This window comes from Thermobia domestica, chromosome 1 (assembly GCF_964235325.1).
Source record: "Thermobia domestica chromosome 1, izTheDome1.hap1.1, whole genome shotgun sequence".
NCBI lineage: Eukaryota > Metazoa > Arthropoda > Insecta > Zygentoma > Lepismatidae > Thermobia > Thermobia domestica.
In genome coordinates, this window is record NC_137454.1 from 137,571,093 (window position 1) to 137,597,148 (window position 26,056).

The 26,056-nt window shown below is 35.5% G+C and overlaps 1 protein-coding gene across 1 annotated transcript in view; it reads right to left on the minus strand.

Annotated features, from left to right (window-relative positions):
* The window catches only part of LOC145689489 (A-type potassium channel modulatory protein KCNIP1), a 398,897-nt gene extending 373,497 nt beyond the window's left edge, over positions 1-25,400 (minus strand). The window contains exon 1 of the mRNA XM_081763662.1: positions 24,647-25,400. Within this exon, the coding sequence (XP_081619788.1) occupies positions 24,647-24,802 (156 nt within the window). The 5' untranslated portion in view covers positions 24,803-25,400. The remainder of the gene's footprint in view (positions 1-24,646) is intronic.
* Positions 25,401-26,056: the final 656 nt, after the last annotated feature.

A 26,056-nucleotide genomic window follows, 5' to 3' on the forward strand; every position in this document is an offset into this window, starting at 1 on the left:
TGGTACATTACCCTAACATGGAACACCTAGTATTACAGGGGTCTCAAACTGCATTGTCCACTATTGATTTCAATAGGCGGTGTGCGTCAAGAGTCATATGTCACATGACATCTTTCCCGTATATTCTTCTTGCGCTAAATCCAACATGGCGGCTTTTCTTATGTCTCCCATGATTCACATTACGCCTATTCAGTGGAGCTCTACATGCATTCCTCATATCCAACATTTGATCTCAGTCCCTCTACTCGTTTCAAACTTAACGTAGCATTTCTAGACATTTTCAACACCACTTTTTAGCTTCGCACTTTGCCCTCACTTATCTCCCACCCTGTATACGGTCTGCCACTAAACACCCTTTTTTTTTTTTTTTTTTTTTTTTGGTGCTGAATCCAATGCTAGCAATCACTTTCAGTAATTGAATTCACCAAATTGGAATGTTCCCTTGTCAGTTGCGGCAAGTGATCTGCCCATAATGGTAGAAGACCTATGATGATGATGATGTTAGGGAGATGGAACTCAGTATATAAACACCTTATTAAAAACAAGTGAACACGTGATCAAGCGTTTTCTAAAATTTCACTTTTAAGGGGAAATGGGGCACTTTCTATATTGTTTCTCGATATATTATAATGGCATTGAGGTTGTCTGTTTCATCATGACAGATAAACCCTGAACTTTTTAAAATGAATTTTTGAACATAATACCTATGTTAAACTGAGTTTTTATCACATCATTGGATTAAAATACGTATCCTAAGAAAGGAAAGGGGGTTAAAAGTGTTAGCCTAAAATAATATATCACAAGCCTGCCATGTTCGGGAGATGAAACTCAGTATATAAACTCCTTATTAAAAATAAGTGGTCACTTGTTCCAGCGTTTACTAAAATTCGGCTTCTAGGCAAAAAGAGGTAAATTTCTACTTTTTAAAATTCCCATTTTATATTCATATAATACCCAACGTCAGGTATCATTTGAACCATTTAAAATGAAATATTTGATAAGCAAACCTCTTGAGAGATTAAAGGGGTTTAACCCTTTTAGGATTTCCACTTTTTGAGGTAAATTTTAGACTTTCACTCAAACGGCTACTGTTTCCTTACTATTTACTGTAGGGTCATGGTTCATACCTCGTTTTTTCAAGAAGGATCATGCTTTCCAACAGCACTCGCTTGCCAGTATTATACACCAGAAACGGGAAAATCGGAAAAAATTCGGAGATTTTTCGAAAAAAGAATTCGAAATTTTTGTGCCCCTCTGGCTCGGGCCTGGGTTCACGTAGGGACCTGAATTTTTTTTAATAATAAATAATAAATACGTTGTTATGTGCACTCATGTCCAAAATTATTGTCGCATATCTATAACTGTCTTCCTGTAAGAATATAATTTGATAATGATTTTGCACGGTACTTTTAATACTGATCCGATGTGTATAATCGGGAAATGTATATTTATGGTAAATTTCATAGGAAAAATATTATAAATACGAAAATTAGAATGAGTAAAGCAAAATGTTGCTAAATGGGCAAGATAGTTTTAGTTTCGTTTTATTGTTCTTATTTACTGCTCTTTTGACATGAAATTTGCCACATACACGTTACCAGGCGAATTCGTTATCAAATTATATTTCTGCAAAAACATATTTATAGACATGCGACAATAATTTTGGACATGAGTGTACATAATACGTGTGCACAATTTCATTCTTGTATCTTGAAAAATGAGATCGGGAGAAATTTTTGGATATATATATATATATATAAAGAGAGAGAGAGAGAGAGAAAAGTCGGGTAATGTGGAATACTAGTGTTGCAGCGGTAGTAGTGGGTGACGTCTAGCGAAAATGTCCTGTACTACCCTGCCAAGGGCAATGTAGGCTGCCATGAAAATATGAGCTTGCTGTTGTTGCAAGCGTCATAGTACGAGAAGAAAATCTAATTTGTCAGAAATACTAAACTTTTGAACGTATGTGTATTTTACTTATGTAATCTAATTTCTTGTGCGTGAGTGGACGTCATAATTATGGTGCTTAGTAAGGAGAGTATGACGTAAGAAACGAATAATGTTTGATGTGGATTCTGCCAACCAGTTGAAAGTGAGGGGTTAAAATACCAAAATGGGGAAGGACGTGTATGGTGGAATACTTGTACGGAGGATAATGTGGAATACTATTGCACATTACCCGTTAATTATTCCTTTCAGCACCGGGAGCGGATATTTTGGCATTTTCAATGTGTACATGATTTATTTTATTGTTCTTTAAGTAAATAAAGTAAAATCCACTAATTTGTGATTTGTCTGGTAATAGTTTATTAATGGTGGCACCCTCTCAAATAACTCAGATGACCCTTGAAAGTGTGACAAAACAGCCGTCGAAGATTCACGCCAGCTTCCGACAATAGTTTCTGGAGCCATTCCATCTACCTCAGGAACAGCTTCTGCCATTCCATCTACGTCACGAATAGTGTTGTAAATAGAAAAAAAAACCGTTCGTATTTTTTCAGAAATGTACGTTTTTTTTAGAAAAAAAAACATTGCCTCTCGTTTTTTTCTAAATTTCGTTTTTTTTTTCAAATAGTCATTTTTAATGCATCTTACGTCTGTTTAAGTATTAAATATTTTTATGTAGGTATAATCACCGTAAAATGCAACATAAATTAAACGCTAGATACTGATACGCTACAAATATTTTACAATTTACATGAATACCATACCTATTAACAATGCGGGTTTCAGCAGTTTCCATCAATATCAACTAAGAAATAAATGTAGAAATGAAATTTTGTTTTTTCGTGAAAGCAGGCCTTTAATAAGTACGAAAATAATGTCACGAACAGTATAAAATTCAAATAACTTGTCTAAAGGTAAAAACTAATACTAATTTGCCTAATAGTATTTTTCTAAATGTCATATATAAATAATTTGTCGACTAGATATATATGATATGCCGGCTCTACCATATATGCAACACGTGCATTTGCGTGGAGCAGCAAGTTTGGATGGTCCGGTAAAATCTGTCATAAGTATATTATTTAAATTAAATATTTCTTGTTGGAAACAGACTTCATGATGATGGTAGTTACATTTACTAAGCTGACCTTCTATTTGAATACTACATTCATAAATTATGTTTAGTTTGCATTTGGTCAAGGCCACATGGACAATGCTAAAGCAAATGGTTAAATAAATCCCAGCACAAATTGCTTGATTGTTGCCAAATGCAAGAAATCAGTTCTCGAATAGTAGTGAATATCTGTTCCAGTTAGTAAGTTATCACTTGATATGACAACTAGTCTTGTTTTTGTCAGAAACAAGTTCCTTATCATTGAAGATAGAAACAAGTTTTTTTTAAAAATGTTAACAGATATTGAAGGGAAATTAAGAAATAAAGATAAAAGAGCTAGTTGCACTGGAATTGCAAACTGATACATTGAGATTGAAGCTCGATAGTGAATTCTATATAAAGGATTACCATTTTTCCTCTGCAGGTGTGTTTGCTTTATCTTTCACTAACGTAATAGATTAATATTAAAAAAAAAAAAAAAAGACACAACGGGATTGCATTTTTAGTAAGTATTTAAGCCTTTCTGAGTGCAACTGCACTTACCCTTACCTTTGTTGTTCATGCTGGAGTAGCATACTTAAAATCATGACTTTTAAGATTTGTTCTTTCTGGAGAAAGGGGGAGGCGGCAAATTATGCCATTGCATGCGGCGACAAATTGACTAGGACCGACCCTGATGACATGTATATAAAAGACATGAATATAGGATGACACAATTTGAAGTAATGCAGGGTATTTCAAAATTAATATTTGGGTTTTGAAACTTTGTAGTATCTATTACAATTAACTTACAATTATAAATATTATATCAAATAAAAGAGCAACTCAAACAGTTTTGTACGCACGCATGTACATGCATTGTTTCTTCTGTCTGCCGTTAGAAAGAGCAAGCAGAAAAGATGTAGACTAGAGAGCAGAAAGCTTTTTGTGTTTTAATAAAGACTGAATCTGTACAGTGCAACGGTCTGTGTGAAGAATATTAAGGAGACGCTTGCAACTACGTCCTTATCGTTTGCAATTGCTACAGGTCTAAAGCCTACAGACTACGGTTTACGTGCCAATTTCGCAAGTGAAATATTGCTGCATAACAATAAAGATTTTCTGGATCGTGTAGTCTTCAGTGATAAATAGACATCTCACCTAAGATCTAATGTGAACACTCATAATGTTTGTATCTGGCCGTCAGCAAATCCTCAGGAGATGGTACACTTGAAATGAGACCTCTAAATTGAATGTGTTTTGTGCCATATGGCGGAAAATTTATGGGCCTTTCTCGCCTATCGACTAGATGTGTGCCGTGTGACAAATGAATCTCACATTGAACACTTGTAGCAAAGACTGTTTGAGGTGCTCTTTTACTTGATGCATTGCTTATAATTGTACGTAAAATGTAATAAGTACTACAAAGACTTAAAACCCCAAAATTCATTTTGAAACACCCTGCATTTCTCACCAACAGTGTTGGAACTAAGATGTAAAACGGAGAGAAAATTTTCCTTATAAAGTTATTGTTTACAACAACTATATTATTATTAGTCGAGACTATAACTACAACAACAACACGAGTTAGTAGTCAAAAAAATGTAATCAAATATATACTCGGTGGCCCAGGTAGCCAAAGTGGCACACACGGGTGTGTCATTTGTTTAATCCGCTTCTGTGTGGACACTAATTAAAATATCGGGATATTATTCTTGCAAAATATGGTTGGACTATAGTTTATCATATTATTTTTTTTCTTCTGGTGTCGAATTTCCTTCGCAAATTTCACCCCAGTCAAAAATTCGAGAATTTTCTAATTTCGAATTTCCTTTACTTCTTTTTTCCCTGTAGCTTCCTTCGTTGTAGAAAGACCTCCTTAAGACTTGCCAGGTAGATACCGCGGATGGATACCTAACTGTTGACATCAATTAGACAGGCCTGCGCGCAGTGTTGCCAATTAGGCAAATTAAAAATTTTCCTAAATTTTGGGAAAAAATTAGAAATTTTTGTTTATAAATCCGTACCTATACGTCTGAGTGCAAGTCAACTTACGCCAATCGAACATTTGTCCTTACTTAACAAACGCAAGTACAGATCGTTACAATGGGGTAATTAGGGAAGGCACGAAAATTTCGTATTTAGGTTCTAACCCTTGATTTTTCTAGTTTTTCCCTACTTTTCTGTTTACAGTAATATATTTTTGGTAATTAGAAGTTTTGTTCCTTAAATATCGTCGTGTACCAATATTTAATTTAAGATAGTTTGCGTCTGTCTGGTAGCAGTGTTACCAGCTACAGAAAATTTTAATTCCAGATTTTAGGGGGAAATTTTGAAAAAATTATCTGTTTTGTCTCTATTATTTCCCTCTTGTTGGCTATATCGGACCAAACGTACCAGTATCTGGAAGACTCGTCTTTGCTCTACACAACGCATTATAGAAAGTTTCAATAGGATAATTAGGGGAAGTACAGTAGACCTTGTTCTCTAATTGGGAAGATAACTGTGATTTTTTTAAAGGTAGAATGAGATATTTTTTATTGACATGCTTACTTTATTAGATATCGTCACAATACTTTTAAGATATATTAGAGGTATACCAAAGCTTATTTTAAGATAGTTTGTGTGTGTCTGATAGTAGTGTTGCCAGCTACAGAAAATTTTAATTCCAGATTTTAGGGCAAATTTTGAAAAAAAAATCCCTTTTTTATTTCTATTATTTCCTTCTTGTTGGCTACATTCGAACAAACGTACCAGTGTCTAACAGCCTCATCCTTAGCCTACACAGCGCACCATAAAAAGTTTCACTAGAATAATTAGGGAAAGTACAGTTGAGGTTTATAATAAACCATTTTCTGGAAATGGTAAGAAAATGGTGAATTTCTGAGGTAGAATGAGATTTTTTTAAATTTCATGCTTAGTTTGTTATATATCGCCATGATACTTGTAGGATATATTCTTGGGGTACTACGGTTTATTTTCAGATAGTTTTCGTCTGTCTGATGGCAGTGTTTCCAGCCAAAACAATTAATGCCCGCTTTTAGGTGAAAAATTCGGAAAATTTCCCTTTTCCCCTCTATTATTACCCTCTTACTGACTACATTGAAACAAACGTACCACTACTTGAAAGCTTCCTCTTTTCCCTACAGAACGCACCATAAAAAGTTTCAGTAGGATAATTAGAAAAGCTGTAGCCCCGGCATATTTGATTTTTGCTTGTGAGGCGTAAAAAGTGTCAAAATTTCATGTGTATGACAGAATTTTTTCTTTCCCTCTTTGGATGGAAGTAAGCGACTTCAGGATTTCACTGTACCTTGTCAACACACCAAAGATTTTTTTTAGGCGACTTGAACCCATATAGCAGCAGTGGTACTAGATACAAAAAATTTTGAAATTCGGTTAGGGAATTTTTTGTAAATTTTCACCCCTACATTTCCCTCAATAATTTCCCACCCATTGGCAACACTGCAATGCAACTTACACCAAAAGATAGCCACATCCATTTTCTAAAAAACAAGGCCTTAACCATATCAATCGAATGAATTGTTTTTGAGCAATAAGTCACTAACTGGAAATGTAGGAAAACGCCAAAAATGACCTGGGGCCGAAAGGAATAATCACACAATTTTGCTAGTATATAGGTGCAAATAAACAAAAGATTTGTAAGTTACGAGGGCTTCGACTCAAGTTCTGTTGATTATTTCAATAATCTGCGACGTAAATCAATAAATAATAGTTGCCAGAAAAAAAAAACATTTGAAAAAAAACATGAAAAAGAACGGTGTTTTTTATTGAAAAAAAACTTCACAGAAAAAAAACCGTTTTTTTACAACACTAGTCACGAACAAATCATCCTGCCATTTCATAAGTTCTTGTGCGTCAACACACACAGAGATACATTCAAGCGAGTTCTCTCAGTTTCGCCAGAAGTTGTTTCACCGAACCCTCATTATGGAGATGCGGAGGGAGACCCAAGTCAGCAGCAGCAGTGATAACATAATCACCTATCAGGAAGAAACTACAGACGAGTATTAAGCCTACAAACGTCCGTTGAGGGTCAAACGTTTGTTATCTACATCCGAACAGCAAGAAGTCTCATTTGCAACTCAGAATGAACAACCCAATGACTGTCATGACAGTGATGCTACCTAAAGGGCAAATGCTCAGTGCACCTACTGCAATGGGAAAATTTCCAAAGACAATTCAGGTGAACAATGGATTTGATAACTCTCGTGTTATCAATGGAGTCATACTGAGTGCACTGAAGGATATACAGTGGACTTCATTTGTGATGACTGCTCGCAAATTTCACACACCATGCAGTATTATACGTGTTCTTCTTCACAATTTGTTTATTGTTTTGGATATTGTTTGCTTCTTTTTTTAAACTCGGTTTTACGTGGCATATTCATATGTACTCCTTAAGTTGAACAAACGTACCAGTTGACGTCCCATACTTTCTTTGTCGATTTTCTATACCAGTAGCCATAAAATATAAATTGTAATATCAATATGTTATTTGGAACAGGTAGAGGATAATGTGGAATACTATTCCACGTTACCCTTCACTTTTGCATGATCTCAAATTCTGTCATTTTTTGAAAATGCTTGTCAAACTCAGAGAATGTAACGTGTTTAGCTTCTTCAGTATTGTTTTCTTAAAGAGCATACATCACAGCATATTTTAGCATAAAACTCATTATTGTAAGTTCATTCACATCTCTTATATCGTTGAAAATAAAAACAGTATTCCACAATACCCGACTTTCCTCTTATATATATATATGTGTGTGTGTGTATGTGTGTGTGTGTGTGTGTGTGTGTGTAAAGATACTTCAAAAATGTACTATTTGACCTAGAGTCATGGTTCAAGCGCCATTTTCTTCAGTATAATGAGCCCTATCTAACGGTACCGATACCTCACATGTTGGTATCATACACCTGAACCGGAGAATTAGGGAAAACCCGGAATTTGTTTTGAAAATCAAAGCAAAACACTCAAAACACTTTGCCCCTCTAGCCTGGGCCTGGGTTGACATAGGAATCTGATTTTTTTTCTAAAGATACGTTGTTATGTATATAAAACGTGTCAAAAATTTCAATCTTGCATCTTGAAAACAAAAGGCGGAAAAATTTTTTGAAAATCTGAATATATATATATATATATATATATATATATATATATATATATATATATATATATATATATATATATATATATCTCACTCTATATATATATATATCTATATATATATATATATATAAAATAAAAATACTTTTTGGCCTAGAGTTATGATTCAAACGTTATTTTCTTCAATATAACGATCCCTTTCCAGCAGTAATACTCACATGTCGGTATCGTATTCTCCTCAAACCTGAAGGCGAATTTTGGTAGCTGGGGCTACCGTTGATTATGAATTCATTGCTCAACATTGATGCTAGGAAACTTCCCTAGGTCCAAATGGCATCTCACCTGGATGTCCCTTACTTCTAGCAACCACCTAATAAATGTTAGTAATACTTTGTCTTTCAAAAGAAAGTAACAAACACATCTATAATTGACAACTTACCTCGACTTGCTGTTCTGCATTCTCGACAACGTGCTGCCACCTACAAATATTTTGTTTATATTTTTCGAGTTGCCTACGATTCGTTCAAGGTTAGGTGAGACGCTATTTGAACCTGAGAAGTTTCTTAGCATCAGTGTTGAGCAATGACTTCATAGGCAACGGTAGCTCCAGCTACCAAAATTCGCCTTCAGGTCTGAGGAGGATATACTTGAACCGGAAAAATCGGATTTTTTTATGAAAACATCACCCCCTCGGAACACTTGTGCCGCTCAGGCCCGGCCCCAGTTTCACGTAGGGATCTCAGAAATGTTTGAGAAATACCCGAAGGTACACACAATCCTTATGCAAAGTTCCAATCTGATATCGTAAAAACTAAAGGCGTGAAATTTTTTTGAAATTTGCCTTAAGAAAAATTTTTTAAAAAGTCACGTCCCTCCGCCCCCATTTGGCGCTGCCAAGTTAATCATTCGGTTTTAAAACGCATCTGGAGTGTTCTTTGGACCATTTTTGACTTGACTAATTAAAAAAAACGGCTTAAATACCTGCTATAGAACCTAAATAAGTGGTCAAAGATGGTACTACTCCATGGTAACGAAAGTTACAAAAAAATTCTAAAAGGGTTATAGCATCTGCACCGACTGAAATGCATTTTTGAGCATAGTTAGAGCTTTCTCGTGGCTATGTGATTCGCGATGGAAGCTCATGTTGTTCGCATGTCACTTAAGAGGTAAATTTAAGTCCACGTCTCAAATAGCCTCGCTGTTGGAAAGGACGCTTAATTCAAATGAAATCAATTTGAACATAATTAGCATTTGAATAGAGATGAGTTTTTCATCTTCTTTTGATTTAAATATCATTGTTAATGGGACAAAGGAAATTCTTACCTTTCAAATATTATCCATGACTATTTTTCCCGCACACTTCAGTTACCTAATATATTGAAAAAAAAATGAAGTTTTCTGTCATTACATCTATAATGTTTATATTACTCAAACATTTTCTGTAACTGGTTTCAAAATTTTGATTTAAAAGATCTAACAGAAATATGACTACTATATTCCCAAGTTTTAAAGTTTCACAACACGCATACTTTCTGGGCACGTAGTTCGTTTGTTAATGGTCTTCTTTCTAGCACTGAGGCTATACAAATATGAAGCAGGAACCTAAGTCTTAACGTGAGATCCAAATCACATAATCTCTTACCGAAAATCAAATTTAGTTTTCCTGCTCTCCTGCTCTGCAGGAAAATTCAATTTCATTAATCATCCGCGTCCTTTTTAGCCTAAAGGGCATAGCAGTGTGACATTAAACTAAGAATTTTCATTTAATTTCATTTAAGAAAGAGAAAGACAAAAACATTTTTGAAGAACTACTTTTCCTTCTGAAACTCTGTCTTTCTAACTCCAGAGAGGACTACATCAAATATAAGCATCCTTAGAACGTTGCTACAAGTGCCGGTAAAAAGTTTTGGAAGGAATACCAGAGTTCAATTGTTTTGAGTTTGACTATACATTGTATTTACTCATCGCTCCATAAATGTTTTTTTTTTTTTTTCTAAAATACGGTTAGGCGGACAAATTGTTCGCAAATACAGCATTAATCATACTGGCATCACTGGCAGGGTACTTGGCGTAGATTGAGGAGCTTCCGTGTATTGTACTCCTAAGCGATTTCTTTGTTGTGACGTAAGAATTAGCAACTATTTTAAATATCGATCATGAATTATCATGTCTTTGTTCTTCTTCTTCTCTCTTTCAGGGGGCGTAATTTGGAATTTGATACTGAAGAACGTGCAATTCTAGTTATACGAATCATATTGCAGAGTCTTATTCCACCCACAAGCGAAACCTGAAATGACGCCAGGCACGTAGCCAAGGGGGGGGTCCGGAACCCCCCACCCCTTCGAGACCAGAAATGAAAAATTAAGGAAGGATGAAACAAAATGAAATGAGAAAAAGAAGGATCAGCGTTAAAAATAAAATAAAAAAAAACTATAGGAAGCTTTGGTTACTCTTTCTTATGAAGAGATTTGTATTACTTGCAATACATGGTGGCGAGGTGAGCGAATTAAATATAAGACTAGTTCCGTAAATAATTAAGATTTTCCGGTCAACTTACAACAGATTATTGTCAAATGTATTGTTACTCCCTTATTGTTAAAATTCAAGACAATGAACTATCAGGAATATTAATAAGTATTAAATCTAATCAATGATGCCCATTTCTATTGGCTCAATCTAGCCTATTTGGAGAAGCATTTTGCTATACAAATCTAAGAAATGCTTATAACCTTAAGTGTAGATTATTTTATGAACCTCTTTTGCCATTTTTGGCCTGTTTTTATTAGTCGTTAAATTAATTCTAAAATGATTTTTTCTTTGAAAATAAAGGGTATTTTTTTTTTTAAAAAAAAAAAAAAGCCTATTTGTCATTATATATAATCGTATTAATTGATTTTTCTTGACGGAAGGTGTTTTATTACGCAACAAACCCCTGGCACAAATCCCGGGGGTACGAGGGGGACATGTCCCTCTCAATCTTAGAACTGGGGGGACTGTCCTCCCAATAATCCGATTTGAAATGTGTTTCTTGGGGGAGAAATGATGATTTCTGTCAGACTGCCACTTCATCTACATCGCCTGATATATAATAAACACTACGTTCACCTTAGAAATCAGATTCATCTACCGTAATATAAGTCTTCCCCCCATTCCCGAATAACCCTCAAATCTGCCCGCCTCTCAATGTTGAAGACAACTCTGCTCCCCTGATCCTCCACAGCATTATCTAGGTGTTTTTCAACTTAATAAATTTTTTGAGCATCTCTTTAAAAAATATATATATATATATATGTGAACGGCTTGCCCGCCCCTCAAATGCTGAAGACAGATTTGCGCCCCTGCAACAAACCATTGTTTCTTATTCTTCTTCCCAACACCACAGATTTACATACTTAACTCAATACTTGTCGACTCAAAAAGAATTTTAATGTCGCTTCCATAACAGCCCCGTTTTCTATTTTTTAATTATTTTATTTTTCGCATTTCGTTGCAAGAATGAGAGTTTTCCAATACAAATTTAGTAAATGTTTGGTTCTTCAAGCCACCGAGATTGCTTTAGTTTATTAAAGAAAACAAATAGGATATCTAATTAGCTTGAAAACAATCAATGCAATCATAACGGTTCGTGTGGGTGTACCGTGTACGCAGGGGTAAAAGTGAGGGAGAATACGGAGAGACGCCGCCCACCCACTTCCAGAAAAATCTCTCTCGTGTTCCTCCACTTCCTGAAAACTTACAAAAGATAGACACGGGGTACGGCGTGACGTCATGCGTCTCCCTACCTTTTCAGATCCACTTTAACTCCTGTCTGTACGGAGGAATTAGAACCGTTGTAAAGCCTATGACCTGCCGAAAGAAGTAGTACTGAAAATCGAAATAATGACAAACTACACAACCAATCCACAATCCAACGATGATGCAAATCAGTTCCAGCGTCTCGGCTAGCTGTGACGTCATCGATGATGAATTATTTCAATGAAGCTGACTTTCACAAATCAGATGAGTTGTTGATGGATTTTATTGTAATTTAAAGTCATGTATGTTGCTTGTTAGTCTTCAGTTAATAAAATTTAACATTTCAAATTGTACTATAACTCACTTATAATCCTACACACACACACAACGGGGGGAGGGGTTAAAGTCTGCAACGTGGGTTATGGGTTAGCAGTTCAACATCTAGCCATTTTTTGCGTAAAAAAGCTTATTTTCTGAAGGTCATCTAGCCTATTTTCTTCAGAGGTTGGTAGCAACTAATTGTTCTCTTCCACACTCAAGCCTTCAGCTTGCTGTACACTGTACTTTAAAGTCGTCCGTAATTAAAAGTTGTAAGAAATTTACTTTGTTTTATTATTATTATTATTATTTCACTTCGTCGACAAACTAACTAAAACTAACACGAATATTCATGGTCAAATCCAAATATCGTTACGACGCTTGTCTTAATAATAATAATAATCACCAAAGTACATTCATGTTTAGCACCATCACTTTCAATTTTTAAATTATAAAATTCAAACAGTAGGTGACAGTTTAATTGCCAATATATTAGTCACCAGGGCCGGATTTAGGGGGGGTTCAAAGGTGCACGTGCACCCCCCTCGTTGTAAATATACACTACCTAAAGTGAGAAGCTAGCAGTGGGTTTTGCAAAATCAATAGTGTAAGTCAATTTTCTGAAGATTGAAGGAAAAGAATTCATCGAGAGCAGACACTTTCAAAGGAGGCATTTTCAAAGGAATTCCTCATTCATATCACAGATGCCTAAAGGCATTTAAAGTGGAGTGGCTCATAGATTGACAATTTTCTTTTATAATAAGGATATTTAGTAAGAATAAGACTAAGTCATTATTTATCTATTATCTATTATTTATCTATTTATCTCATGTCTCATATTGCAGGCACGTAGCCAAGGGGGGGGTCCGCACGTAGCCGGACCCCCCCTTCGAGACTAGAAATGAAAAAATTAAGGAATGATAAAACAAAATGAAATGACAAAAAGAAGGATCAGCGTTAAAAATTAAAAAGAAAACTACATGAAGCTTTTGCTTACTCTTTCTTATGAGGAGATTTGTATTACTTGCAATATGGTGGCGAGGTAAGCGAGGTATTCTGGAACAGTCAGGGAATTTGAAATTTCAAGAAAAGTTATGGAATTCTCAGAATTCTTGCTACTAGTCAGGGAGATTTCAAGCTTTCGAAAGTATAAGTGCCATTGTGTAACAGCGTGGACATTTTTAATCGTAACTTTTCGTCATCACATCCTTGCAGTATCGAACATGTTATTTCAAGGACAATTTTCTGTTGTTCCTTTAACCTGTCATTTGGAACCGACAGTAGTTGACGGAATAATAAAAACAAAAAAATATGTTGAAAGAAAGTTCTGTTAGCATTTGATTCAACAGAGAAAGGAACGCATATATTTTAAAACTAGTTGAATATACACATGCTTCGCACAGGGGCTGTATTTGGAAGTCAACGCCTGTGGGAGTATCACCATTGATCTCAGCGACCGCGAAAACTATGGATTTGATACTAATATCGGTCATTTTGAGCTATTTTTTACATGTCTCGGTATCCACCCTCCGCTGACTCCCGGCCCGCATACTTGCAAGTCATCGCTAATGGAAGTGTCACCACTGATTTCAGCGACCGCGAAAACTATGGATTTGACACTAATATCGGTCATTTTGGATTACTTTTATGTGTCTTGGTATCTCACCTCCCTCCGGTGACCCCCGGCCCAGAGCCGAATAGCGTGAATTTGGAAGTTAATGCGACTGGAGTTTCACCATTGATTTCAGCGACCGCGAAAATATGAATTCGACACTAATAGCTCAAGTGGTAGAGCGTTGGCTTCGCATTCGGGAGGTCGTGGCTACGAATCCCGCTGCCTACCATCCTGAGTGAGGTTTTCCAGGGTTTCCCTCCGTCCTTCCAGACAAATGCTGGGATGGCACCTACTAAACAGGCTTTGGTCGATACCTTCCCAAATCCTTTCCATTGTTAATGTTGTTGGATATTCAATGTAAAATGGCCTCTGAGCTGTATCTGGTGATTGTTAAATAAATAAATATCGGTCATTTTTTACTACTTTTACTTGTCCCGGTAAACACCCCCCTGAGATCCCCTGGTTCCAATTTCGACAAAAGCGTTTAACTCTGGTCTGGAGCCTGGACCAAGGTATTCGTGACTAAAATTTGGTAACTCTCGGTCAATTTGTCTGGTTTCCAAGCCGGTTCCGGTAAACGCCACCCTGAGACCCCACTGTTTTGAAATTAAAAAAAAACGCTTCGTCTTGATCTGGGGCCTGGGCCAATGCACCCCTGACCAAAATTTGGTAACTCTCGGTCCACTCGTCTGGTCCCCAGGCCGCACACGGACAGACAAACACACAAACAAATTCTTTATTTTATTTATATTAGAAGGTAGTTTACAAGACAGTATTCAGTATGTACTTTTTATAATAATTGAGGTCATAACGAAAGGGAAATTGTTATATTTGAATAAGCAGGAGAAGGACGTAAATATTGCAAAATCTTTTTCAATACTTTTTTTTTTATTATTTTGCTCGAAATTTCTTCATAGTTTGTTATTAAAATACTTGCCAACATATCCTCATTTTATTGTCCTAACAAACCAATATATGTAGATAGTAAAGTAGTTTAGATTGATCGAGTTCCTGGGCCTTCAGAATTTTATGTCAATCCCCCCCCCCCTATTACGAAATCCTGGCTAAACGAACCAATATATGTTCCAGTAAAATAGTTTAGAGTGATCGAGCCCCTTTTGTGATGACCACAGTATTTCATGTCACGGACCTCCCCCTTCACGAAATCCTGGCTACGTGCCTGCATATTGCCTTGATTGTAACTTAATAACGATGTAATACCAACAAATTTGCTAGTGATTAGTTGTAATTAGATTAGAAAAAACATAGTGTGAGACTAACGATAGAAGTGTATTGAAATATAAACATGATGTAGGAAACAAAGGAAAATTTATGCTGGACTTCAAACCAGGAAGTAAATGTAGCTTCCAATGTAATATAACAGAACATGTGGTTCTACTTTATAGATAGTTGCGAATAACTGTTTCTGAGAAAGTTATAAAGTTATCTGTACTGCTATAATGACTAATAGAGAACATTTATAAAGATAACTGTCAACCATCACTGTTCGCAGTGGCGTAGACATGGAAAAGTAAACGGGAAAAAGGAAGGCAAAGGTAGTGATTGTGCAAATGCGTATCTGATAAAGAAAGGAAAATGATTATAGAACATGAATATTCTCTACCCCCTGCAAGAATTTCGACTACTCCTTGAGATTTAAAAGTGCACTCGATATAAATTAAGTAGCTAGATGATAATTCACGACTTTCTACAAAATGTCAGGTTTTATAGTAACCCAAATAATCCAGATAATGCAAAGTTTCAGTGATTAAACAATCTGAGCAGTCTATGTTCCCAGCCACCCTCACCCTACCACTTTAGCAATAGGAAGCTTTATTCTATGCTAAAGTTTTCTGGCATTTTGTGCTGCTCCAGTTTTGTCAGCGATTCGTCAGTGTTTCGTAATTATAATACAATTTCAATATTTTTGTTAGTAGTCTGCGTAATGTAACACATTGTCATTCATTTGTAATTTTTACATGTCAGAATGTTGTCAGTGATAGAGTATCATCATGATTTTATGGTAATTCATTGTATTTTTTTCGCAGAAATTTTAGTATCGATATCTCATACTCTTCCTGGCATCAAACTTGTTAACAATTCTTTGTAATCTTCCATGCTCGCTTATTTGCCAATGATTTTTTTAAGGTGAATCACTTGGTGTCCTCGGTGCTATGCTAAACACTGCTTGAATAGTGCGGCGTTGCCAGGTAATGTCGTGTGTTTACTGATGCCAGATAATAAAGGAATTCTGCGTGGATACTTACTGGATAAATTAGTTTTCGACCCTTACTGCAATTCACAGCTAATTCGCTTCTCGAACTGCAACGCTAGAATCCAGGAATTAAACGTACAAATTTGGCAACAACGCATTATGGCGTTCTGCGTAAGTTTCTTCTCAAAATTTATTTCCTTATATATAAATTAATATTTAAATAAAATGCGAAACATAACACGAAAAAAGGTCAAATAATATATCTATTTCGTAATAAGATCGTTACTTTCAAAGTACTTTACACATTCAAATAAATATTTCATAAAATTGAGCACTTCTAGTAAGATCTAACAGCAAGTGTCATCTTGTGTGCTCATTGTAAAACGAATCAAATATTTTCTTCTATTTGTTATCTTTTTCGATATCAGAAGACACAACCAAAGAAATCAGTGCCTTGTGTTGTAGCTGAAACATAACTTAATCTTATAGTACAATATTTATAATATGTAGCGTTTCATTGCGCAGTGGCTAAGGGAATGAGCTAAAATATGTACTGACTTCCGGGCATGCACGTAGCCAGGATTTCGTGAAGGGGGGGGGGAATCCGTGACATGAAATACTGTGGTTATCACACCAGAGTCTTGATCATTCTAAACTATTTTACTGGAACATGTATTGGTTCGTTTAACCAGGATTACGTAACGGGGGGAAGGGGGGCGTGACATGAAATACTGAAGGCCCAGGAGCTCGATCAATCTAAACTACTTTACTATCGACATATATTGCTTTGTTAGGACAATAAAATGAGAATATGTTGGTAAGTATTTTAATAACGAACTATGAAGAAATTTCGAGTAAAATAAAAACAAAAGTATTAAAAAAGATTAAATAATATATACGTCCTTCGTCTGTTTATTCAAATATAACAATTTTCCTTTCATTATGACCTCAACTATTATAAAAAGTACATATTTACTATTATAAAAAGTACATACTCAATAATGTCTTGTAAAATATTTTATAATATCTGAGTTCCTTTCTCTGTTGAATCAAATGTTAAGAGAACTTTCTTTCCACACATTAGTTTGTTTTTATTATTCCGTCAACTACTATCTGTTCCAAATGACAGGTTAAAGGAGCAGTAGTAAATTATTTTTGAAATAACATGTTTGATACTGCAAGGAGCGATGACGAAAAATTATGATTAAAAATGTCCATGCTGTTACACAACGGCACTATGCTTTCGGAAGCTTTAAATCTCCCTGACTATGGTAGTAGCAGAAATTCTGCGAATTCCGTAACTTTTCTAGAAATTTCAAATTCCCTGACTCTTCCAAGATATCGCGCTCACCTCGCCACCATGTATTGCAAATAATACAAATCTCTTCATAAGAAAGAGTAACCAAAAGCTTCCTATAGTTTTTTTTTTAAATATTTTTAACGCTGATCCTTCTTTTTCTCATTTCATTTTGTTTCATCCTTCCTTATTTCTTCATTTCTGATCTCGATGGTTGAAGGGTCCGGACCCCCCCCCCTTTGGCTACGTGCCTGCTTCCGGGTGATGATCCATCTTAAACTCGTTCCATCAGCATTTCTTAAAGCTGTAAATTCACTGGAAAATATATAGAGCCTATGTTGATATTAATAAATACAACATTGTACAGAGTTCAGATTTACGTAATCTATCCTATGTACTTATAAACAACACACGCCTTAGAGCGTCAAGCAGATTCCTAATAGTAAGCTGTCAATGTAATATATGTCCCTACTTGTGTTATCGCTTACTTTCCTGATGCTAATAGGTGTCGTTAGCGTCGACGCAAGTTGCCGAATAAAAATGAGTTTGAGGATTCAATTGGAACTTTAAACTGAATTGTTTCAATTTAATTGGTTGGATATTGGTTTAGTGTCCCTTTGAGCATCGAAGCTACTCGTGTATTAGACATAGGCCTAAATTAACGAGGAATTCGAACCACGTGAGGTCCTCACTGTGAATCAAACCCGGGTCTCCCGTGCCAAAGATGCATACTCTAACCATATAAGGACGAGGGAGTTCTTTCAATTTAATTATTTCAAAATGGACAGTAATGATACTGAATAACAAAGTGCTTTTTGTTTATTATTTGGTCAAGGAAGGAGCTGACCATATTTAGATTTGAGTATTAAAATTTGTGTAATCGCATGTTGGTTTGTTGATAAACAAAATAAATAAGTAGGGAATAACAAGTTTGTTAGGTGCAAGCTTTTAAAGGGGCGAAGAATCGGGTGCAGCTAGTCCATGTTTCCAGCACTATCACTTTACGTTATATTTTCGAAAACAAAGACCCATACATCGAAAATCTGACAGGAATCAAATTGGTCATGATGGTATACCTTAATCTGCTATATAAGTGTGCGAAATATTGTGCAGGCTTTCGGTTTCTGACTTATGCCTATAAATTTTGCTTATATTTTTGAGAACAAAATATCATACACCGAGAACTCATCCGAAAAAAAAATCAAACTTGGCATGGTAATACCTTTGTCACCAACTATGCTTCGCAGAGTGCTAAGCACAGGGTCACACGGTTAAGGATGTGCATAGAACAAACCGGTGGAAATGCTGAACATGTCATGTGATTATAATTGTCTCATGTGTGTTAGCTCTCTCGTTTCCTGGTTATTAAAAAATACGTAATGTGGGATGTTACAAAGCTTACTTTTTACTTTATCTTTACCCTTCAATTCGAAACTTCGCACAGCACATTTCACAGCGTTTCACATATAACATATCCTAAATCTATTCACAACTTCAAAACTGCTGTAGATTTTGGAAAAATAACCTTACCATTGGGTTTCTCTTCGAAAGAAGATGTTGTTTAATATGTCACACGACCATGTTGCCATTTAAAATAAACAAGTTGATTCCAAGATGGCGGTCACCAAGATGGTGGAGGACAACCTTAAACACGTCATAATGTTTCCCCCTTGCACCACCATTGATCCCATTTTGCTTCGGATCGACTAAATTTACAGTTTCTCAAATATTTAGCCCGGTCCACATTTTGTATCTTACTTAACAAAATATCATCTTTCAATTACTTCGGACATTTTGACATTTTCCAATTGGCGAACGAAGAAGTTATGGGATTTTAGTACGCCATTTAAATAATATTTATCAACATCTATGTCAAATTGTAACTTGTCAATAATTACATCCTAAGTTTAATAAAATTTTAAATCAGTTTGACGGTAGTTTTCGGAATTTTAGAATTTTGAGCTAAATATTTCTAAAAGTATACGTTTTATGAAAAAAAAAATTCTTTAAAAAGTATTATGCTATCTATGTTCTATAAAACTACACTAAATGTATCTCTTTATGTTCAACCATAACGAAGATATTGCTATTTTTATCTGGGTATTGTTCATTTGACACTTCCGGCCGTCATTTTCCAATATGGCGGCGAAGGTCACCTGGGATTTGAGGAGACTTTTAGTGTGTTGTTTAGAACATAATTCCCAACACCTGTACCAATTTTCAGCTTGTTACTAATTTGTTCCTTACTTTTTGCTAATTTGATTGCACTATGGTGGGAGAGCTGGAGGCATGGAACTCGATTTGACGGGGGTCAAAAGGAAGTTCTGCGTTTGCAACTGTACGTACGCATGACTAAAATTTCATGCTTTGTTTCTTTCTTCAGAGTATAACAGAACATAAATTTCGCAAATTTTCTTCTAATAAAATTTCATCATGTATTCGTGTTTAATTGACAACAGTTATAGATAGACAGGTAGAAGAATAGATATGCCTGCTGATAATGTCTTATTAAAAAATGACAAAATTTAGTACAATTTAACTCTAATCACCTACAAATATTTACATAAATCGTATCTATGTCACTGGCTGAAATATTTGAGGGATTATTCATTTATTTATTAGCAGTGATCCATATGCATCCAGAAAAACAACAGAAGGAAGAATATTTTTAAATATATAAGAATAGGATAGCTGTCTATCGACGTCCATCATAAAGTATTTTTTAAGTGCACTTAGCTATGAATTAATCCCTAGTATTTAAGTTACAGGTAAAGCATTATTAGTATTTCAGATTCCTGAGAGTTCATTTTAAACCGGAAGTATTAATAATGAAAGATGGGGTAGATTTGTAAGAAGAAAGTTGGTCATAATGTTTACATTAAGGTCTTTCTTCTGATAATTGTAAGTAGGGTTAAGGAGAAGACCTGGAAAACGAATTTGCATGATAAGGAACGGATTACAAACTTGGGACCTTAGCAAGAATCCCTGCTCAGTATTATTTGTATGTATAGTATTATGCGCATTGTTTCATATATATTCATTTTAATGAAACGATGTACAATATATTGCCTCACTATCATTTAATTAGAAATTAATGTGTATTTCTGAAAGTTTAGTTCTGTCCTCCCGATGAGACAATACATATATTGGTTGAAGCATAATTGTTCCCTTTGAACACCGATGATATTTTAGACTTAGACCTACGGTTTTCCATGTGATTCGAAGCTAATGAGTTCTCACCGGAAAACAAAGCCAGATCTCCCGTCTCAAAAGCGGGAACGCTAGCAGTTTAGCTACGAAAGGACGTTTAGGATGATAGAAAACTTCAAATGCGTTGGCCATACTTATCAAATTTCCATATTATGGTGCATGATTTTTTTTTATTTATTATTTTCAAAACTTTTCATATGATTGAAAGAATCCCCTCGTGGTGATATGGTTAACAAACGCTAGATCAAGATTCAGCTCCTGATGGAAACTCGTGTGGTTCAGATTAGGGTTGCGCACGGCACAATATGAGAGACAATTTTCGCAACTAGGCGCGAAACGGGAGAACTCTTTTAATATAAAGAGAAGAGACGGATCTAGGAAGGAGTACATTTTTGAAAGTTTATAGTAAACTCATGACATACCTATCATAGTCTGGGGTCTTCTCCCCAGTTTTGAACGTCTAGATCCACCACTGTAAATATATATATTTTTCGAGACGAGATATCATTTTTATTGCACATTTTTGAGACCCATTCCTGTCTCGTACGCCTCCTTAGCTCATGACCCACATATAGTTATAGGTCCATATCCATATACATGTAGTTTCAATGCTGGGAAGAAATACTAAACTCCAGCAAATAAATAAATACAAAATTTGGACCTATTGTTACATCACCGTTGCTTTTGCTTCAAGTTGGTTGATATTCGTTCTGCATTTTGAAGGAAGTATGTTATATCTTACATAATCAGTTAAGATAGCAATACTGTTGTTATCTCAGTAATATTTCTGGTGTATCTCAGATATTGCTCAATATAATACAATAGGATACTGTCAAATTTACTAGACGACAAATTAGATATGTAGAAGTATTCCCAATACTTCCTTTTAAACAAGCTGATATTCTATTGTTATTTTAGATGTTAAATTATTGCCATTAAAGAAATGTTACATTCATTTTAGAATAATCTTTTCTTACTTTTATCAATTTCTTGAAAACATCAATTTGATCACTTTTCTGTGTATTTATTACTGCAAGTGTATTTTTTATCGTATCTCCAAGAGCAATGGTATATGATATGGCAAAGACAATTATTCATAACAGAGACAGCAAAGGATCAGATGACCTAGAGAAGAGTAGGGCAAAAGCATTTGTGAGTAAAATCAACTATTTGGCCAAAAGCCAATCTATTACAGCTACGAGTAAACTGAAGCTATGAATGCGTGAAATTATATTTAACAGTGAGTAGGTTACAATTCTATGCAGAGTATTATAATCCAAGAATTCAAACATTCAGTATACACTCATCAGTGTTTTACCATCAACACTAACATGTTCGTCATTGTCAATTGAGAAGTTTCCACACATTTCGCTCTTCTGTCAATATTTTGGTTTCGCTTTTTTTTGCTTTGCTTTCTTTGAAATACATTATACGAGATTATTTTTAAAGTAAAGTACATTTATGAATAGCTTGGGTTGGGAATGAGTGCGCGCACAGGCTCCCGGCATCCCTTGGATACAATCAGATACAATTTACATTTACAGTCTCACTTCGTACTGTGAGATTAGTATATTTATGAAAACCGAGAGGCCTGCCCACTGTGAAATATGGTCGGTCATCCTATTCCTAACACCAAGAAACATGGTAGCTGCGAACATTCCTTGCCATATTATGTGAGGTATGCGGTGATAATACAATGAGTGACACTAAAGTGTGAAAATGGGTGAGATTGATCAAAGAAGGTCGAGAAATGTTCAAGGAAACTCTGATCAACTATTTTGACTGGGACAAATTGGAACATCTGCCATATAGTGCAGTGCTTGCAAATAGCGACTAGTCTTCGCTTCTTTCGCCTTCTAAAGATCTTCCTGGGTGCAGCAAACGTTTAAACACTGATGATATCACCATAGGTCGCAGAGTTCAATGAAGAAGGTATTCCAAACCTCTTCCTTCGACAATAAATGTTTAAGTCGGCAAGGAAATTACGTAGAAAAATTAAGAATTGTATGGAAATTCAGAAAATGAATGTTTTTTTTAATACGTAATAGACGAAAGACACTGAAATTTTGCATCATGCCAATATCGTCAAAGGAACATGTATGGCATAGTCTGTAATACAACAAATTTAACAGTGTTTCCAATCCAACACAAAGTTGTATTTTTTTTTAAAAATCGAACTACGTCAGGTTATTACATACTCCAAACCTACATATTAAACAAAATCTGCATATTATAATGTTACATTTTTATTCAGTGTTGCAAACAAAGGCCGCTACAGTACCTCAAACATCTAAAATTTGGTGACCTCCACAGCGGCAATAACACAAATGAGACCTTTGTAGTATTCAACCTTAAAGTACTTTTGATGTGTATTACCCCGTTCCTCTCACTTGCATGGTTGTTGTAGAATCCTCCAAAATTTAGTTGATTTTCGATGTTTGTGATACTGTAGTGTTCTGAGTTTTCAACACTGCATGATAAGTGTTGTATTGTAAGTTTTCATTTATATGTGATTTGAAAAATGTAATAACCTAACGTAGTACCATTTAGAAAAATAATTCTTTATGTTAGGTTGGCACCACACTGTTGATTTTGTGGTATTACAGAATATGCCAAACAATTTCCCTTGACGATATTTGCATGGTAAAAAAATTTAATATTTGTTACCCATTAGTTTAAAAGTTATATACATATTTTATATACATATATTATATAACTTTTAAAGTAAGAAGAAGAGTGTATCAAGATAAATGGTCCACCCTATATATATATATATATATATATATATATATATATATGTGTGTGTGTGTGTGTGTGTGTGTGTGTGTGTGTGTGTGTTTCAAAACAACACCGACAACGTTTGGGAGGTAATTTCTGACACCAAAATAAGACAAAAAGTATAGAGCAACTTGGGTGCACAAATGTTTCCTTTCGGAGTTATAGGCTGCCGGAAACATGAAAAAATGAACTTCAAAGATTCATAGCTCCAAAACTATGGGACCTACCGTAGTCAGGTCAAGACTTCACTCAGGAACTAGTATGTGTCCTATCCAAAATACATATTTCAGAATTCTAAGGTACTTACACAACATTTTTTATAGAGTGAGTTTGGCTACAAGCATAACGGGCATATAATTTGAAGTGCTCTCCAACTACCTGTACAAAATTTTTGCAGAAGTACAGAGGATTCTGAAACTTGGATATTTTGATAGGGCACATACTAGTTCCTATGTAGTCTTGACCTGACTACGGTAGGTCCTATAGTTTTGGAGCTATGGACCTTCAAAGTTCATTTTTTCATGTTTTCGGCAGCCGTTAACTCCAAAAGAAACCATTTGAGCACCCAGGTTCGCTTATATATTTTGCCTTATCTTGGTGTCAGGAATGACCTCCCAAACGTTGTCGGTGTTGTTTTGAAACACGCTATATATGTTCAACATGCTCAATCTTTTAATTCGCTACATACTTACTTTTGCCTTCTCTTAGAGTCTATTCTAATAGACGCTTGTAATTAGCACATGCCATTTCTAACTCCTGATTGCGATCCTGTCTATAAGTAAGTTTTTCCAATGGGAAGATCCCATAGATTTGAATTGAATTGAATTGATTTTGAGTTTAACGTCCCGTTCAGCAGCGAGGCTATATGAGACGTGGACCTACTGATTAAGGTGGAATCCGAACCACATGAACTCCCGCTGGGAATCGAACCCGGGTCTCGCACGCCAAAGGTGTAAATTTGTATTTGTGTGTGTAATCATTTTGCTATTGCAGTATTTCTTGTAATACTTATTTCTATTGGGATTGGACGTTAGAATAATTTTATATTAAAACAAATACTTAATTTTCTCTATGGAACTTTCAGCATTCTTTACTAAAAAGAGAATTCTACGATAAAAATATCCTTGTTTAAATAGACGTTCAGTGTTAAAAAAGGTAATAAATAAGAATAAATATAGTTCTAAATTACATGTATTAAGTCAACATTTCAAACCGAACATTTCCAATTTACAAGTGCGGATAACTATAACAGAAAATTGCTTGTTCCTATAGCAGAAATGTCAGTAATGTATAAACTATTTTCTTACCTGCTTGAAGCCACGATACATCACCCGAATCTCTTGTCGAGTAAATTTTGTCTGTCGACAAAGATCTTCCAACGCTACAGGTCGGTGTTTCGGAACCCGGCTGGGTTCAATTTCAAATACCATCTCATCGATGGGGCTGTCCGGAGGAGTAGCCATGGTTGAAGCTTATGGGTACACTTCTCACCAAAGAAAGAGGACACTAAACTAAGGAGAACTTCGCAACACTTTATCCGATTATTGGAGGGACAGTGAGAGAAAAGAAATAACCTAATGGATCACCAGATGATGCAGGATAATGCCACAGCACACGAAGGAACGTTAATGAGAGACAAACAGCACTCACGCACACACATACAAACACACTAAGCAAAATTTTCTGCTGATAATGCGGCGAAACTAGCATTCAATACAACAAATATTTTTTTTTACAGATAATGATCGGTCATCTCTCAGCATCTGGGGTCATTTACCGACTTGTTTCAGGATAAGGTAAGATTACAATACACGCTAAAGATGTAATCCATTCGCTTTTTTATCTCACGTGAACAAATGATACGTAGATACGTCCCATCGTGACGAAAAATTAAGAACTATCCCCTGTCCCCTCCACTCTCTTTTCTAGTTCAATAGTAAAAACCCGCCTTTTCTCCCCCGTTTCTCTCTCTCTCTTTCTATGTAGAAAGCTCCTCTCGATAAGCGAGTTGCGACGACCGTGCGACTGCCTTGCTTCTGCTCGCTCGCTGCAGACAGCGACTAAAACCAATCCTGCTCTCTTCCTAGCAATATTTCGTCCGGGCTTTTCACAGAGTTTTTCGTAACCGTCGCTAGATGTCACAGAGCTTCAGAGTGCTCAGAGCACACAGCTCGTAGTTGGTCGGTCTGTCCTCGGTGTTCTCAACTAGCGTAAAATTTAATTCCATATTTGTATCTCACTCTTTCAAGTAATAAAGCTTGACCTGATAAATTTCCTATTCAGTATTTTCTCGAATTGTTTTATATTTATTTATTTTATTTATATTTAGTTTCACATTGATTATTACATGGAAACACAATACAACTACATTAAAACTGCAAGTTTGATGTATATACAGGGTGTTTCAAAACAACACCGACAAGATTTGGGAAGTGATTGCTGACACCAAGATAAGACAGAAAGTAGGGCCTATAGACCATCCTGGACCTGGGCCATCCAAATGCTTCCTTCCGGAGTTATAGGCAGACGAAAACATGAAAAAATTAACTTTAAAGGTTTGTAATTCTAAAACTATGGGACCTACTGCAGTCGGATTAAGACCACTTAGGAACTAGTATGTGTCCTATACAAATACCCAAGTTTCAGAATCCTGCGGTATTTCAGCAAGAATTTTTATAGAGGTAGTTTGAGAGTACTTCAAATTATATGCCCGTAAC